The following is a 12,050-nucleotide window of genomic DNA, read 5'->3' as shown; positions in this document are numbered from 1 at the left end:
ACTGCTCCCTTTAGCCCAAGGGTGTCAGACTAGCCACAGAGCTTTTCCCATTCAGCCCAGAGGAATTTCAGGGAGAACCATAAGGCTATCATTACAGAAAACACTTGCAGGAGCAAAACAGTCTGCTTGTTCGACCTCAAGTGTCTGCAGGCCTGCCCTTCCCACCTCCCAGCTGCCCTCCCCACCCCTGTCCAGGGTGTTTGTCTGCACAGGACGGGCACCGCCATACTTCTGTTCCTTCCCTCTGTGCCCACTGCAATTTGTACTTATCTTCATTAACACGTTTACACAACCCGCCAGAACTCTCTGGGTGTCTGCTACCCTCAGCTGCCTCTCACTTCTGTGACCCAAGCCCCACCCAGCACAAGGCCAAGAACAGAACTGGGTCCTCAAAGCCTGGGTCCCTTTGTGGCCAAGGCTGGAAAGTTCTAAACCACCCCATGGCCCACCTGGAGCCTCACAGGGGCACACGTCCCCCTCAAGGGCAATTAGAGGGGCCATAGTGAAAGAGCCAGTGAGGAACCAGGTGACCTAACCTCTAACCTTTCCGGGTGTCATAGGACCATCGCCATTAACAACCGAGGTCGTGAGCCAGCTTTGAGGGAAGCATCTTTAGGGGCATCTATTTTCTATAAGTTTTAACCAAGGAACCCGCTTCTCGGATTACACTGTCAATTCCCATGACCAGCTCCGCGTTCAATCCACGTTCCCTGTCTGAGCGAGAATCCTGAGCCCAGGAAAGAAAGGCAGGACTTGTCCTGAGCAGAAAGCAACCCAGTCTGTGGACATCAGCTCCTACGCTGTGGGGTCCTGAGCATGTGCAGGGAGGTTGGGCCACAGAGGCTGATGGCGGCCCATCCTCTCACCCCAGCCAGGCGGCCCCCACCCCCATCCCGGCTCCAGGGCCCAGCTGAAGAGGAGGAAGAGGTGGGTGGGCCCCTCCAGCCCCATCCCCCCCCCCCACTATTGTCCCCAAAAGGCATGGCCAGCGACTCACTCTTGCATCTGGCCCAGGAGCACCACGTTGGGTCCCGTGCCGGTCAGGGTGGCAGTGCCTCCGATGCTGGCTGCGTAGCACACGCACAGGGTCATGGCCTTGCATATGTTCTTCCTGTCGACCTCCCGCTGCCTCATGGAGGGACCTTCAAAATGCACTTGGCTCCCTGTGGTGGGCACACTGCCGTGGGCACACTGGGGACCACCTGCCCAGCCCCAGCTCCTGACCCTGCCGCTGACCTGAGGACCCAGGCGTGCCAGCTCTGCCGGCTCCCTGCCCAGGTTCTGTCTCCCCCACCTCCAGCCCAGTGCTCTTATCCGGCCCCACGTGGCCCCCCAGCTACGTCCCTCGGCAAGGCCCAGGCTCCTCAGTGCTCCGAGCAAAGTCAGCAACTTCAGACACACTCCTTTCTTTCCTGCCTCCTTGCTCTTGCTCAGGCTGTTCCCTTCATCTGGAGGGAGGGATCCAAATCCATCTCAGATGTCCTCTCCTCCTAGCAAGGTCTCTGCCTTTTCTGCGCTCCCTCAGAGTCTGGCTAATGGCAACCCGTGGCCTCCCCCAAGTCAGATGAACTAACCGAGGGGCCTCTTGACTCCATCCCACTGGGCTCCACAATATGAGTGTGTCTGCTTCATCTCTGCTGGCCCAGGGTCTGGCAATCAGGCTATCAGCACAGGCCCTGAGTGGCCCCACGCTGGGCCCTGGGGGGGTAGCGAACAAGACAGAGAAAAATACAGGCACTCTCTGACTCGCCTGAGCTCGGTGCCTAGCGGGGAAGCAAAGGTGGGATGACCAACCCCAGTACCTGCGGGAACAGAGTGTGGAGGGATTTGGCCTGTTCAGAGGAGGCTCCCTGAGGATGAGTAGGGGTAGAAGGGATTGAGGGGCATCCAGTAGGTGCTCAAAAGATACCCAAATGAATGATCAAATCAACACGTATTCATTTCTGTGATGGCGGGAACGGAGGGCAGGAACTTGCTATAAGCTCTATTTAAGGATCTAACTTTTATGCACTAACCACATTCCTAAAACTTAGGAAAACAGCGTCTTCTAAGTATTTCTCTATGTGCCTGCTAAAAGGAGGGCTCCAGGAAGCAGGGAGGTGGCTAAAGCTGTTGGCAACAGAGGGGAAGGCCGCCCTGGCCAGGGGCTCACCTGGCAGCTCGCCGGCCTTGCCCTTGTCTGTCAGCTCCAGAGCCCCGAGGCTGGCCTCGGTGGCTGCGCTCGTGGCCTCCATCTGCCGCAGCACGGCCTCCACAAGGGGCACCATCATGGCCGTGGCGGCCGTGTTGCTGATCCACATGGAGAGGAAGGCCGTGACGCCCATGAAGCCCAGCATCAGCCTGCAGAGGAGGGGCGGGAGGAGAGCCGGAGGGTCCCCCACCCCACCTCTCACAGCCCTAGGGAGCAGCGGGGGGCTAGGTGCCCCCGCAGGGATGCCCGGGGTCAGGGCCAAGGTGCTGAGGCCAGTTCAGGATTGGGTGTCCAGGAAGGGATTGCAGTTTTAGTGCCTCCCTCCCTCCCTCCCCTCCCTTCCTCTGCCTCTCTCCCGCAAACGTTACTGACATCTACTCTGCTGGCTACCGGGTCACCAGGCGGCCTCAGCCTCAGTCGTGGTTCTAAGGCGCTCACCGTCTAGCAAGGGAAGCACCAGCATCCAGTTTGTGCAGACCCAGTGTGGAGAGTTGGCCCTAATATGACTTAGGGGTGCGCTGGAGCAGCCCTATGTGCAGGCAGACCAAACTTCCCACTTCTGTCTAGAAGATTCCCACCCACCCTGACCCCACTTCTCCCCTCATGAGTTCAGAAAGGCTGCGTGGAGTCAGCCTTCAGGGGTAGGATGAGCCGGGGAGGGCCCTGGGGAAGTGGGACCTCCTTCATGGCTGACCCCCTGCCCCACCTCCCTCCACACTCTTTGCCGCCCTCCACTCTGCAGTGGACCGGATCCCCAGACAGTATTCAGAAAACGTTCCCTTTCCGTATAACACCCCACCTTCCACCTCTGTGCCACCTGTGTCATCTGCCTAGAAAACTCCTCACGGTCTCTCAAAGCCTTCAGGCAGCATCCCTTCTCTGTCACCTCCTTCCCAGTGCACACCGGGTAGGGCTGACCACACCCTCCTCAGTCTTCTCTAGGACACTTCTCGCTGGCTGGATTTGAAACTGTTTCCATGTCTGCTCTCTCCTTAGAACGTGAGCAGGGAAGGTCTGATTCTTCTCCATGGGTCCCGCACACCTGGCACAAGGCCAGGAGCAGAGGAGCTTGGGAGGGGCGGTTGGCTAAATGGAACTCAACCTCTTGGTCCCCATGCCCCTCTGCAGTCAGGCTTCTCCCCAGGGCCACTAATTTACTTGCCTGAAGAAGGGTCTCGGGGCTGCACTGCACCGGGCTTTAGCTGGTATCCGTGCAGTAGACCTCATGGACCCATAAGTACAAAGGCTGGGATCCAGGCTAGGATGAGGGTCAGAATTTACATGAATGAGGCTTCAACATGATGCTCCAAGGCACCAAGGGAGCCTCGACATACAGGTCGCCCCCAGCACAGGCAGTGCCCTGGGCAGCCGGAAGCCAGGCTCGGAGGAGGAGCCAGGGGGCAGGAAGGAGCAGAGACGCGTGTGTGAACGTCCTGGATTTGGGAGCGAAAGCGCTCCAGCACACTCCAGAATGAGGCCCACCCGCTGATGGAGAAAAGCCAACCACTCAAAGGATCCTAAAAGCAGGAATTCTGAGGCCTCACATTTCTAGAAAATGCAATGGCTTTTGATTTGACCCTGTAAACCAATCACTGGAGGGGCTCGGGTAACAGGTCAGAGAGTCACAAAGCCCTCACTCAAGGGAGCTGAGGCACCAAGGGTGCTTGGGCGGGCCAGGGTCTCTGTGTGCTCAGAGCCCAGCATGGTCCTTGACATGAGGACATAGCAGGAGGGATTTACTGTGAAGTAACCAACCTGCCTTCCCAGGGCTGGGCTGGGTCACGCCATCATTTAGGGAGTACGTTGCCTCAAAAAAAAGGTGCATGCTGAGTTCCCAATTAGAGGGGCCAAGGCCCCATCAGACAGGCCCGGTCCAATCCCCGTGTGACGTCAGCAAACCATTTAACTCCTCTCTGCCTCAGAACAGAACGTGGGTGATGGGAATAATCCCCAACCCTCAGAGGTGCGGTGAGAGTCAGATGAGGTGGTAAATAAGCCCCCGGTATCATGCCCGGGGCCCTGCGGGCGCTCAGTACACCCAGGTGATTCTGCTGTATCAACTCCACGGCTTGGTCGGAATGACCTGTGACTGGCAGGGGAGATCTTGGAGAGGGGTGAGACGACTGAGTAATGGGGGGAAGGTGGGGTAAGCAGCAGCTTTGCAGAGGGAACAGATGTGCCAGCTTTGGAGGGATGACCTTTCCGCCTCCCCCCGAGCTGGGTAGTTGAGCCATCTCTTTCCTGCTTTCCCCACAAAGCCCCTGGGGGTACCAGGCATGGCTTGATCTGGCCTCCACCCACCCAGGGGTCTGCCTGGCTGCCAAGCCCAGGAAAGGCCATGGCCAGTCCTTGCCTGTGGGTGATCTGGCCTGTGCCACGCACCCCTCCCTGGCCCTGGGGCCTACTGCAGGGCCCTGCGGTGAGAGAGAGAAGGGGTAATTACTGGGCAGGCTTGGCCCCCACCCAGAGGAGCGTGCGCAGGGCGATCCTCTTATGCAGGTTCCAGTGCTCCACAGCCACAGCCACGATGAGGCCGCCCAGGAACAGCATGTTGGTGTCCTTCATGTACTGGACGCACACCTGCAGGATGGCATGGAGGCCCCATCAGGCCTGCCCCCGACCACACGCTGCTTGGGCTCAGGGTCACCCAAGTCCCCAGAGATAGGCGAGCAGAGCAGATGCTGACTTCAGGGCAGCTTGGAATGGGGATGGAGGGTCAAGGGTATGTCTCTATGCCAGAGAGAGCCCACAAACAGGGTATTATCTGGTCCCCCGGGTCCTAGGCAGCTCAGGGAAGGGCTCGGGAGAAGGAGCCACTGGGAGAGAAGCAGGAAGCCGCCCGGATGCTCTGGGACTGCTCACCTGTTTGGAGTCCAGAATCTTGAAGAGTGGGAAAAACAAGGCAGGCATGAGGGCAGTGACAGCCAGAGGGATGACTTCTGTGCACCAGTAAATCGCCATGAGGATGATGACATAGGCACACCTGACAAACTGAAGAGACGGCACTGAGGCCTGGCGAGCTGCTGCCGCCCCGCTCCCCACCCCAGAACACTCGGGACAGCAGGGCATGGACTGCCAAAACAGGGTGGCATGTCAGTGGGAACCCCTGCTTCCCTGCCCCCGTCAGCACAGCCTTCCAGGGTCAGGACAGTGAGGCGGGCACAGGACCCGTCATCAAGAGACTCCTGCCCCCTGCCCCCCAGCTGTGCAGTCCTGGGCAGGTCTCTCACCTCTCCAAGCCTTGCATCCTCACGTCTTCACAGGGAAGAAGAGGGGGGAAAGGAGGAGGAGGAGGAGGAGGAGGAAGGGGAGGAGGAGGAAGAAGGAAGAGGAAGAAGAGAAAAAAAAAAGAAAATACTGTTTTTGATGACCCGCTCTAAAAATTAAATCATTTTACAAAGTAAGTGCAATTCTTAGGAAAGGCTCCCCAAAGCACATCCTCAAACTCCTGGTATCTGTATCTAATTTCCTTCTCAAAAGGCTGCTCCAACTTTCTCGGCTCCCAGAAATGTGTGTTGTAAACCAGCTCGTTCAGACAATGGCCAGCACTGAGTATTTTCAGGGTTGTTGTTTATTATAATTGAGAAGATGGTCTTGGTGTCTATTAGCCTCTCTAGTTACAAGGGTCTCAAGCTTTACTGTTCGTATTTAATCTTGTGTGAACTGCCTGTTCACACCCTTTAGCTACTTAGCCACTGGGATCTTGGCTTTGGAGTGAGACAGACCTAGGTTTGGTTCAAGCGCTCGCAGCCCTGGCCCCTTACTCACTGTAGGACTTTAATTCTCCGTCTCATCACCTAATAAAATAGGTATAATAATGCCCACCTCCCTGGGTTGTTTTTTGTTTCATCAGCATTTTTACTATAATCATTATTAACCACCCAGGCTCTGCCTCTCCCTCATTCCAGCCCCCTCCACTTTAATCAGCCTCCAAAACCTATAGCTTCTACCCCAAAATCTTCCTCTTTCCCTTCTTCCTTCACCCTGTGGCCCTGCCTTTGCTCAGGCCACATCTTCTGCCTGCATCACTGCCGCTATCTTTTTTTTTTTGCTGTTTTATTCACTGTAGTTTTTTTTTTTTGTAATTGAAGTATAGTTGATTTACAATATTGTGTTAATTTCAGGTGTTACAGCACAGCTATTTTCTAATACGATCTTTCTACTTGCATCACTCCACACTGCTGCTCCCTCTTTCTCTTTTTACAAACCGGATCACATCACTCCCTTGTTTAAAAGCCTTCCTTTGCCTTCAGGACAAAAGCCAAATGCCTGAGCATGTCCTGGGAGACCCTCTGTGATGGAGCAGGCCCTGCAGGGCCCTCCAGCCACATCTCCCATGCCCACTCCCACCCCGAGCTCCTGCGACCCCAGGGCACTGGTGGGAACTGAGGCAGATGCTCCGCCTCCCACGGCTGCTCTCACACATGACACCGTTCCTTTGGCCTGGAGTGAGTGCTGGGGGCTCAGTTCACTGCTGCCCCTAGTCTGGGTCTGTGTCCTTCCTCTATGCACGCCCCCACCCGCAGCAATTAGCACACTGGGTTGGCATTATATTTCACCCACCATTGAACACTGAACAGTGCAGTGAGCAGTGGGGGGCAGAATCCGTGTCACTCTGCATCCAGCACAGGCCTGAAACCCAGGGGACACTGCAAATGCTGATTAGAGAAACGGACCAGCACAGCATGGGCTGTGACAACACTGCTGGGGAAACGTACCTGCACACAATCACTGTTTATCACCACCCGAGATAACACATATTATACGCATGGAACGTCACACAAAGGCTGAGACATTCTTTGTCTGGACCGTGTTATCAGTGATAAAAATAGATCTTTCTTCGGCAGCCCATGAGAACCCCAGGACACCTCCCTACTGTCTAATGCAGGGTTTCTCAGCCTCGGCACTACTGACATTTTGGGTTGGATGGTTCTGTGTTGGGGGCGGCGGGGGCCTGTCTTGTGCATGGTAGGATGTTTGGCAGTATCTCTGGCCTCCACCCTGCTAGATGCCAGTGGCACTCTCTCCAGTTGTGACAACAAAAAATGTCTCCAAACTTTGTCAGATGTCCCTTTGTTGGGAAGGAGGGGAGAATCAATGCTGGTTGAAGCCTCTGGGCCCAAGGCAGGATAGCAACGTGGTTAGAAGACCAGGCTTTGACACCGGGCAGGCCTGATCAATGTCCGCTGTCTGCCATTGTGTGGCCTTCAGTTACGCCTTCTCTGGGCCTTGGTGTCAAGGGAGAGAGAGGTAGGAATGGTCCGCTGCAGGGGGGGCAATAAGACGGTGTGCTGTAGAGAATTTTAAAACGGTAATACTGTCTAAAACTCAGTCTCCCTCTTCTTATCATCATGTGAGAACAATTCCCAACGATGTCTTTGATAAAATACTCCTCCCACTCCCAACCCTGGCCCCTCCCCCTGCTTGTTTCATGTCCTCACCTGTAAATCGAAGATTTAAAAGTACCCATTCTTAACATATGGCACACAGAAAGTGATTTTTTTATTATCTGAACTTAGAAGCGGCAGGTGACACGTGTAACCAGTTTTCCCGGGACAGTTCCTAGAGGCGCCAGAAGTAACCAACAGAAAAGACACAGGCTAACTGCCCTCTCACCTCCATGCTCCTATCAGGAGGCCCAGGAGGTGCCCCATCCCTGAATAATACCAGTCAGCAAACTTGACCCTCCCTCGTCTAGAATGCTCCCAGAGTGTTGTGGAGAGAGCAGAATAGGACAGGCGACCTTAGAGAAGCCTGAGGAGGGGTTGGTCACCGTGCAGAATGAGACGGATTCTGCCTGCAGGTGGGAGCCCAGTTCCTGGTCAGCTCGGAGCCTTCCCTGCCGCTGAGAATGTGGCCGGCGGAGCACTTCAAGCTGAGCTCACAGTGGACAGTGGGACTTAAAAGTCCACACCCAGCACCGTGGAGAGCACATAGTGGGGCTCAAAAAATACGTTAAGTGCACAACTGAAGAAAACCATGGCTCATTATTTACCTAATTATTAACAAATAAGGGCGTCCATGACATAGTGCTTAATGGAAAAAATGTAGCTAAGAGAACATACTGTGTGTGAGTCTTATGGGATTTGAAAGTCTTTTCATTTTTACTTTATACTTCACAGACTTTAAACATAAGAATTTTCACATAACTTTAATAACACAATGAATATATATTTTTATTTAATAAAAAGCTATTTTTTTTAAAGAAAGAACCCAGAGAACAGGCAGAAAAGTGGAGCAGAGATGAAGACAGGAAGGAAGCAAGGTGCAGGAGATGAGTAAAAGAAGAAAGGCTGCAGGAGAGGGGCCCGGGCACTGGCAGAGGGTGACATGCCCTGGGAGTCGCCACCCCGCTTGGACGGGGCCGCCCAGGCTGCCAACTTCTCGCCAGCTTCCCCGCTGCGCTGCCCCCTGCCCTAGGTTTCCTTGCAAACTTTGTGGCCGTGGGTGGGGACGGGGAGCTCTTCAGTGGTGACCAAAACAGAAGCACACAGGGAGAAAACAAGCAGACAGGGTTCTGGCTCCCAGTCACCTACACCACCGGGAGAGAAAGCACATGAAGTCAGCCCCTGGAATGACTTTTACTGATACCTCCTCTTCCCTCGCCTGATCCTCACTCCCGGGGCAGGTTAATGACATGCATACACAGCCTGAGTTGGGGGTCCCAGCTCAGGGCCACCTGTGTGTTGGGGGATGGGATGGGCAGGGGTGGGGGTGGGGTCTCGGTCATACTCTTCCGGAGCAGGAAGGTCAGCAAAGCTACCATAATTAGTCCAGGGAGCATCACTCCCCACCAGCAGAACTAAAATCACAGCTCTCCTGCCTGGCTCCCTCCCAAATCTTTTTCTACAGAGGAAATATGGCCGATCACAGTTGGTGTGGAAACTAAAGAACCCCTCTAGTTGGACCTGCTGTCCTTGGCCCATCCAGGGTCTGTGTTCAGCCCACCCAAGGGCTCCTCCCAGCCTCCCCCTCCCCCATCCTAGGAACCAGCATAATCCCTTTTGGCACCTAAAGCCATAAAATGTCAACAACCAAACCACCTTGCCCCATCATACAGATGAGAACACCAAGGCCCAGAGAACGCAGGGGCTTGGCTAAAATCACAAGGATGGGTGAAAGGTGGAAGTCCGGTTCTCTCAAAGATTGGCTTCCCGATACCCCAGTACAACCTCATTCCTCTAGGACTGCCCTCAGAACATCCCCTAAAGAGCCCCTCTGTTTCCCAAACCTGCTTGGGCTGGGGGGAGCTGAGGTTTCCTGTCTGGGCTGAGAGTGGAAGGTGGAGAGAGGGAATGAGGAAGGAGCAGCCAGCAGCCACAAAAGCCTTCAAAGGGCTCGGGTCTCTGCCAAACAGGCCTCGCACGGCCCAGCAGGGCCTGGGCCAGGGCTCCCCGCACCGCCCCCACCCTGTGGCCAAGGCCATTCATTCTCCGCTTCCCTCCTGGGAGCACCAGGAGGCCAGGGCTTGGGACACAGCTTCCCCGAGACCCTGCGTCGTGCCACCCAAGGCGTGAGCCCTGGGACTGTGTCCCGCCTCCTGCCGCCGCCACAGCGGGCAGTGAGCAAAAGCAGGCCGACCTGACCTGCCTTTCAGCTGGGAGCAGGCTTCTGACTCAGCTGTGGCTGCCCAGGTTTCAGAGCTGGAAAGAAATGTGGATCACAGACAGGGAAACCGAGGCTCAAAGGAGGGCCAGAGAGGGACAAAGATGGCACTCAGGGTTCACTTAGGTGATGATCTTTTCGTGTAGGTCCCCGACTGGCCTCGGAAGCCACCTACAGCTGGGAAGTCCCCATTCCCCAAGGGAAGAGACAGGAGAAAGAAGGGAAAGACAAGCCCCCAGGCTCCCTCTTGGTACAGGTGGCATTTGGGGGGCCTGGGGACCGGGTTATGCACTCTGGGGAGATTCTGGGCCTATAGAGGGGCTGTGTGGCCAAGATCGGTGCTAACTTCTGGGTTTCTGTGCTTGCCAAAACAGTTCTTGCGCCCTGGGATCTGTGAACCCCAAGATCCATGGCTGTCAGAATTCTTTGCAGGGCACCCCCCATAGCACCCGGAGCTCCTGAGCGTCCGTGCCCCAGGGGAGCCGTGCCCGCCCCCGGGAATCCGTGCGCTCCACCTAATGCTGCCGGGTTCGGTGCCCGCTGCTGGGCACCCGGCGCCCAGAATCCAAGGGGCTGCCCAGAGACGCAACTGACCTTGGCGGGCATCAGAATGATGAGTGGCAGCAGCAGAATCGGGGTGACGAACAAGATCACGAAGGACTTGAACTTGGAGACATAGCTCAGTGCGGAGGCCATCGCGGAGAGGGAGCCTGGCGGTAGAGGCGAGAGAGGGGCAGCTTGTAGCTTCACGGGCTTAAGAAGGCGCCGCAGTCCAGGGGGTTGGAGGGGGCGGCGGCAACTCCGCCTCCCATGGTGGGGCCTCCCCGCGGCCCCGGGGCGGGGCCAATCCTGCGGGGTCGGTGGGACAAGCCTGCCCCCAACTCTGCCTGCGGGCGGAGGCGGGCGGCGCCCACGGACTCCAGCGCTTCGGGCGGGCCCTCCAGGAGTGGTCTGGGCCCTGGCACCCCCTGGCTCTCCGAGGCTTTCCTGCAGTGCCCTAGACAGGCGCGCCCGCGGACGGCCAAGCGGGAGTGATCGGTCATTCAGTCTGCGGGCTTAGGCGTGCGGCGCCCCCTCTGCATCCGCACCTGCCCTTCCTGGGCCCTGCCGGGGTCCCCGGTGAAAGTCCCTAGCGGTTTCTGAGTCTTTCGGATCCATCTCCCCAACCTCTCCCTCCTCTTCACCTGGTTACTCCTGTTCCTCCCACTCCCATCCCGGAGGGGTCTCCCGCAGCGACCCACCGCGCGCCCAGCGCCGTCGGCTCCGCGGGCCTCCCCGCCCCCCAGTCCCCCCCCCAACCCCGTCACCCTCAGCTCCCCTGCAGTGTCCGCGCTGCTCTGGGCACAGGACTCGTCCCCAGCGCGCCCTCTCCCACCCAGCGCATCCCGGGCACTCTCCAGCGATCGCGGAGGAGGTGAGGCCACCGTCCTCCGCAGCCCGGGGTGCTTTCGCCCTCCAGCGGACACTGGCGCAGCCCGCCGACGTCCTGCTGGCACTGCGTGCGCGGAAGGCGGACTGAGCCCGCCTGACAGCGGCAGCTACTGCCATTCTACAGGGGAAACGAGGGTCCAGAGAGGAAGGGACTTAACCAAGGCTGCCCTGAGAGGAGAAATGTCAATTTCCTGCTTTTAATAGCATACTATGTCTATATGGAATGCTGTGTTGGGGCAGTCTGGAGAATGGTATATGGGAACTCTCTGTACTCTTTTTGCAACTCCTTATAAATCAAACTATGTTAAAATTTAAAAACCCTTTTAAAATTGCAGTAAGTAAAAAATTAACTTTAGACTAATGAATCCAATCCCTCCCAATTCATATTTTTATGGCTGATACTGTAGCAAAGAGAATGGTATTACTGTTGAGAGGGTGACATGCATAAAACATGCCTAAGAATGCAGTTGGTGAATAGTTTTTCTTAAACTTTAGATACTTTTCTTTGAGTCTATTTGTGTCTATTTGGGCAGGGTGTGTAAGTATTTCTGTAGATAGAGCAGCTACAAGGACTGGTCACTGCTAATAAAAGCAGGCATCGCTTGTTTCCAGGCTTTAACTTGGGAACACTGTTTTATTTGTAAACAAGTTTTGGTTGCTAAAAATTCAACAACCAAAATTCAGCTTGATTCGCTCAGAGTATAGGATGTTGCCATTAGAAGAGAGTGTTGGTCAGCTTTCGCTAGGTTCAGCTTGTGACAGCAAATATTTACTCCAGAGCTGCAAGTCGGCTGGGAGTCTGCGGTTTTCCAACTCTGCTGCT

The 12,050-nt window shown here is 55.9% G+C and overlaps 1 protein-coding gene across 9 annotated transcripts in view; it reads right to left on the bottom strand.

Annotated features, from left to right (window-relative positions):
• Nucleotides 1-11,161, bottom strand: part of SLC13A5 (solute carrier family 13 member 5) — a 29,467-nt gene extending 18,306 nt beyond the window's left edge. For 2 of the 9 annotated variants that reach the window (XR_005017715.1, XM_036835954.1), the window contains exons 1-5: nt 10,391-10,971; nt 5,054-5,182; nt 4,635-4,771; nt 2,153-2,340; nt 998-1,163 (exon numbers count right to left, since the gene is read on the bottom strand). Coding sequence is in view for 7 of the 9 variants with exons in the window: in XM_036835954.1 (XP_036691849.1) it covers nt 998-1,163; nt 2,153-2,340; nt 4,635-4,771; nt 5,054-5,182; nt 10,391-10,492 (722 nt within the window). In the remaining 2 variants the exon portion in view is untranslated. Of the gene's footprint in view, nt 1-997; nt 1,164-2,152; nt 2,341-4,634; nt 4,772-5,053; nt 5,183-5,421; nt 5,447-6,754; nt 6,850-10,390; nt 10,972-11,103 lie in introns of those variants that run through there. The other 7 variants (XM_036835953.1, XM_036835955.1, XM_036835950.1 and 4 more) reach the window with 6 other exon arrangements.
• Between the last annotated feature and the right edge of the window lie 889 nt (nt 11,162-12,050).

This window comes from Balaenoptera musculus, chromosome 20, assembly GCF_009873245.2.
Source record: "Balaenoptera musculus isolate JJ_BM4_2016_0621 chromosome 20, mBalMus1.pri.v3, whole genome shotgun sequence".
NCBI lineage: Eukaryota > Metazoa > Chordata > Mammalia > Artiodactyla > Balaenopteridae > Balaenoptera > Balaenoptera musculus.
Note: the sequence above shows the minus strand (reverse complement) of the source record. Positions and strands in the feature narration are given on the sequence as shown.